This window comes from Tupaia chinensis, unplaced genomic scaffold (genome assembly GCF_000334495.1).
Source record: "Tupaia chinensis unplaced genomic scaffold, TupChi_1.0 Scaffold143814_1, whole genome shotgun sequence".
NCBI lineage: Eukaryota > Metazoa > Chordata > Mammalia > Scandentia > Tupaiidae > Tupaia > Tupaia belangeri.
The window spans coordinates 470,739-476,009 of record NW_006203664.1 but is presented as its reverse complement, the minus strand read 5'-3'; the positions used below and the strand labels follow the sequence as shown (position 1 = coordinate 476,009).

At 54.7% G+C, this 5,271-nt stretch overlaps 1 protein-coding gene across 1 annotated transcript in view; it reads right to left on the bottom strand.

The window, feature by feature from the left end:
* The window catches only part of PITPNM3 (PITPNM family member 3), a 104,129-nt gene extending 102,977 nt beyond the window's left edge, over nucleotides 1-1,152 (bottom strand). The window contains exon 1 of the mRNA XM_014582790.1: nucleotides 975-1,152. Coding sequence (XP_014438276.1) covers nucleotides 975-1,152 — 178 coding nt within the window. The remainder of the gene's footprint in view (nucleotides 1-974) is intronic.
* Between the last annotated feature and the right edge of the window lie 4,119 nt (nucleotides 1,153-5,271).

Below are 5,271 nucleotides of genomic sequence, written 5' to 3'. Positions count from 1 at the left end.
TCATGCTGATGCTGCTCTCTGATGTACCTTGTTGTTGTGCCGCTCCTTTGTGGTCAAAACACCTAGGGAAATTTCTATTCAAATGCATACTAGGTCTTGTTTACTGTTCGTCCCCTTTTATTCCAAGTGCCTACCTGCACCGGGTTGGGTATGCTATAAATCTGGGAGAAGGTGACAGAAGGTCTTCTCTCCCCTGGGGCAGGAGCAGCGCCAAGCAACCTCTGGGGAGGTGGGGGCTCCATCCTGGGATGAAGTGAAGCAGAGGAGCACCTGGCTTGTGGATGAGGGCTGCTCCCTCCACATGGATTTTTTAGCAAATGACAAAGGGTCCTACGAAGGACAAGAGCAATGGCCAGAGTGGGAGGGGCCCGAGGGGCGGGCCTTTCAGACTAGGTGTAGGGTGAGTCGAGGCCCCAGTGTAGGGGAAGAGGCAGACACGCTAAGTGTGTGCATATGTGCACACATGTGTATGCACACTCACCCACACACACTCGTGGACAAGGAAGAGCACGTGGAGAAACCGTCCTGGGGCCTGGCAGTAGGGCCATGGTAAAATGGGACTCTCTGTAAGGCCGACACGTGGGAAGTTTCTGGGTTCACCTTCAGGAGACCTCCCTAAGTATGCTGAGCACCTGCAACCATGACCCAGGGCTGGCTGAGGTGGGGGTGAACCATGAGGCAGAGACCATCCCGAGGGTGTGCATTCCCTCTCTCTCACTTACGGAAGAAATAAATATATAAAGCTTTTTTTAAAAAGAGCCTTCCTGGATGAAGGAACTGCAAGGGCAAATTCGCACACGAGCTTGGCCTGTCCGTGGGGCAGAAAGAAACCACGTGGCTGGAGCCAATGATCAAAGGAGGACAGGAATACAAGGAGGTCAGAGAGGAAATGGAGCCAGACCAGGTAGGTGTGCCTGTTGGGGACAGAGGAATAGATGAGTTTTAAGGGTCCTCCCCCTGCAGGAGAGGAATACAGGTGCCGGTGAGGGTCAAAAAGTCTCTGGGGAAGAGGGGGCCGCAGTGAGGTGTGCTGAGGCCACACAGGCTCCGGTGCCTCAGAGCTGGGAAGTGCCATGATTCCAGAGCAGCCAGGCCAAAGGCCCAGGAACACAGTCTCCTTGAGGCAGGCCCCTGCCCCACATTCCTCTGCATGTCTGCGTCCAGTACGTGTTCCCTTGTGGAAGAGGACCAGGAAGTATTTGACAGACAAGGGAATGAGTAAGACCGATCTGCTGAGCAGGCACAGTGTGCCCGACAATCTGCTAGTTGCTTTCTAGATACTAGTAACTAGTATCGAATCATCCTAACCAAGGTCAGAGGAGTGGGTGAAACCAATCCCCGAGTGTGTGTGTGTGTGTGTGTGTGTGTGTACCTAAAATCCAGAGAGGAGAATGGGGGAGAAAGGATTGCCATGCCTCCTGGTGGGTGATTTCTCACTTTCTGTTTCTCTGTCTCTCTGTCTCTTCTGTGAATGCCCTATAGCAAAAAATCTCTTAAGAAAAAAAACAGGCCTGGATGTGTGAACGGATACACCTACAGAGGGACCATAATGAGGGAACTCAGTCTTGGTCATCAAAAGAGCATTGCCACCTGTCCTAGTGATCAGCTCTGCAGAACAAAGTGTGTGTCCCCCCCCTTCATGCTGATGCTCCTCTCTGATGGACCTTGTTGTTGTGACTCTCCTTTGTGGTCAAAACACCTAGGGAAATTTCTATTCAAATGCATACTAGGTCTTGTTTACTGTTCGTCCCCTTTTATTCCAAGTGCCTACCTGCACCGGGTTGGGTATGCTATAAATCTGGGAGAAGGTGACAGAAGGTCTTCTCTCCCCTGGGGCAGGAGCAGCGCCAAGCAACCTCTGGGGAGGTGGGGGCTCCATCCTGGGATGAAGTGAAGCAGAGGAGCACCTGGCTTGTGGATGAGGGCTGCTCCCTCCACGTGGATTTTTTAGCAAATGACAAAGGGTCCTACGAAGGACAAGAGCAATGGCCAGAGTGGGAGGGGCCCGAGGGGCGGGCCTTTCAGACTAGGTGTAGGGTGAGTCGAGGCCCCAGTGTAGGGGAAGAGGCAGACACGCTAAGTGTGTGCATATGTGCACACATGTGTATGCACACTCACCCACACACACTCGTGGACAAGGAAGAGCACGTGGAGAAACCGTCCTGGGGCCTGGCAGTAGGGCCATGGTAAAATGGGACTCTCTGTAAGGCCGACACGTGGGAAGTTTCTGGGTTCACCTTCAGGAGACCTCCCTAAGTATGCTGAGCACCTGCAACCATGACCCAGGGCTGGCTGAGGTGGGGGTGAACCATGGGGCAGAGACCATCCCGAGGGTGTGCATTCCCTCTCTCTCACTTACGGAAGAAATAAATATATAAAGCTTTTTTTAAAAAGAGCCTTCCTGGATGAAGGAACTGCAAGGGCAAATTCGCACACGAGCTTGGCCTGTCCGTGGGGCAGAAAGAAACCACGTGGCTGGAGCCAATGATCAAAGGAGGACAGGAATACAAGGAGGTCAGAGAGGAAATGGAGCCAGACCAGGTAGGTGTGCCTGTTGGGGACAGAGGAATAGATGAGTTTTAAGGGTCCTCCCCCTGCAGGAGAGGAATACAGGTGCCGGTGAGGGTCAAAAAGTCTCTGGGGAAGAGGGGGCCGCAGTGAGGTGTGCTGAGGCCACACAGGCTCCGGTGCCTCAGAGCTGGGAAGTGCCATGATTCCAGAGCAGCCAGGCCAAAGGCCCAGGAACACAGTCTCCTTGAGGCAGGCCCCTGCCCCACATTCCTCTGCATGTCTGCGTCCAGTACGTGTTCCCTTGTGGAAGAGGACCAGGAAGTATTTGACAGACAAGGGAATGAGTAAGACCGATCTGCTGAGCAGGCACAGTGTGCCCGACAATCTGCTAGTTGCTTTCTAGATACTAGTAACTAGTATCGAATCATCCTAACCAAGGTCAGAGGAGTGGGTGAAACCAATCCCACCTTCCAGCTAAGAAAAGGGAGGCTCAGAGATGTGATGGCATTTGCAGGAGGACATAAAGCTAGTAAGTGAAGGAGGCAGGACTTGAACTCAGTGCCATCTGACTCCTGGTTTTGAGCAGAACCACCTTGCTGGGTTGCTCTATAGGAGAGCCCAGGATTGGAGGTCCTGGTTGCCTCCTTTCTCCATCAACTGTTCTCTTGACCAATATAACCCTCCCACCTACTGCTGGTCAGATGCCTGCCCTGGCCCCTGATGAGGCCCTCGCCTTGGGGGCTCAGTGGACCCCATTCTACGCTACCTGCCCATCAGGCCTACAGATTAGTAACTGGGTGTCTGTGTGTCCGCGGCAAAATCTAAATGAATGTCTACATCCCGTGTAGAGGTATCTAGTGTTACATGAGCTTCTGTCACTGGGTCTGTGTGGGTGTGTGTGTGTGTGTACGCGCACACGCACTCCTTGGACAGTGTGAGTCTCCCCAGCCTGCCATTCTGCCTTCCTAACACTACCCCTAAGACATAAGCATGCGTAGTCCCATATATTCTCTCTCTCTTTCACACACACACACACACACACACACACACACACACACCGGCTTCCAACCATAAGTGAAAATATAGCGAAGATCTTAGGGCATGGGCTTAGGAGCAACACTAACCTGGGTTGAGCACCACCACTCACAAGTCTATGACCTGAAGCAAACTAGCGTTTCCTTCTCTCGTCTATGAAACGGGCACCGGGAGCCTTGCCTCCCTGTAGGGGGATTTAATATCAGCGACCACAGCATCCAGCCCACTGCCTGGGACTCAGGAGATGGTGCCCCTTGGCCTCAGAACCACGGCTGAGGGCAGACCAAGGGCACTGACGGGCTTCAGCTGCCAGAGACCCTCCCCCAGGCTGCAGGACTCCTCTGGGTCCTCCACGGCCCAGACTACCTCTTCCTGACGACCCTCCTTCCACCCCACCTTCACTTCCACATTTATCTAGAACTCTAATCTGGATAAAGGAGAGGAGGGACTATCTCATCCCTTCTCCAGCAATCCAGAGAGCAGCGAATGGTCTTTCATACCCTGAGGCCATCACAGCTCACAGCTGGGCCCTGATGGGTGGATGGCTACCCTCTCCCCATCTACCTCGGGTCCTGCACAGTCTCCCAGACCTTGTCCCAGGCCTGGGTCGCTCCAGTATGAGTGTAGCAGAGGTCCCAGCTCAGGTGGTTGGCCTGACTTGCCCACCCTCCCCACCTCTGCCCTGGTTCCCAGGGACACAGGAAGAGGCATATGGACAGACACAAACTTTCCAAGCACGCTCTGTCCTATACCAGGGACCTCAACTTGCTCCATCACGAGGGAAAATCCCACCTAAGGGGAGGTGCGGGGCTCAGGGGCCCTGACTGCAGGGAGAGTTCACACAGCGGAAAAGCCCTGGCACTGTAACGTGAGGAACAAAGGTATTGGCCGACTCTTCCTGGGCCAGACCTTGGGCCAGATGGTACCCAGGAGGAAGGAGTAGGGGACAGAGCTGAACTGGAACAGTCCCTGCCCTTGGGAGTGCCAGCCCCGGCGGCACCGCCCTGCACTGTGCCTACACGGAGCAGGGGAGGAATAGAGAAGCCAGGCAGCCTGGCCCCTATGCCAAATACCAGGCACCACAGCAGGTATGGACACACCTCCCAGAGCCAGGGACCCTGCAGGCTGGAAGGGCCCGGAGGTCTTCCTGGAGGAAGAAGATTCAAGCTGAGCCTTAAAGGAAGAAGTAGGCAGAGTTGGCCAGGCTGGGCAAGGTGGGAGAGAGGGAAAGCCATGGGCCAAAGTGCTTGGACCATTTCCAAGGGAAGCTGGATCTAGAACTTCCTCCAAAGAGTAAGAACTCTGGCTTGTAAGGGAAAGGGGGAGGACATGGGTGTATGCTGGGAGCCAGGGCTCAGGGGTGCTCAAATAGTACGTGCAGACTCCCAGACCTCCAGACAGGAGCAAGGGCCTCAGCGTGGCCCCAGGAGGTGCCTGACGCTGAGCCTGCAGCTGCACCTGCTCCTGTACCTGCACCTGCACCTGCCACCACTGTGCCCCGAACTGTGGCCACAGCTGCCCTGCCCAGCCCTGCCTGAGGCTGTATCTGAATCCCGGTCCTGGCAATACCCGATTGACTCAAGCAATCTGTGCCTTCAGAAGAGGAGGAGGACTGAGAGCGAAAGAAGAGTTCTGCTGCAGGACTGCAGGCTCATTTAGACGGCCTCTTTATTCTCTCTCTCACACACACACTCACACACACACGCACGCACACACACACGCACG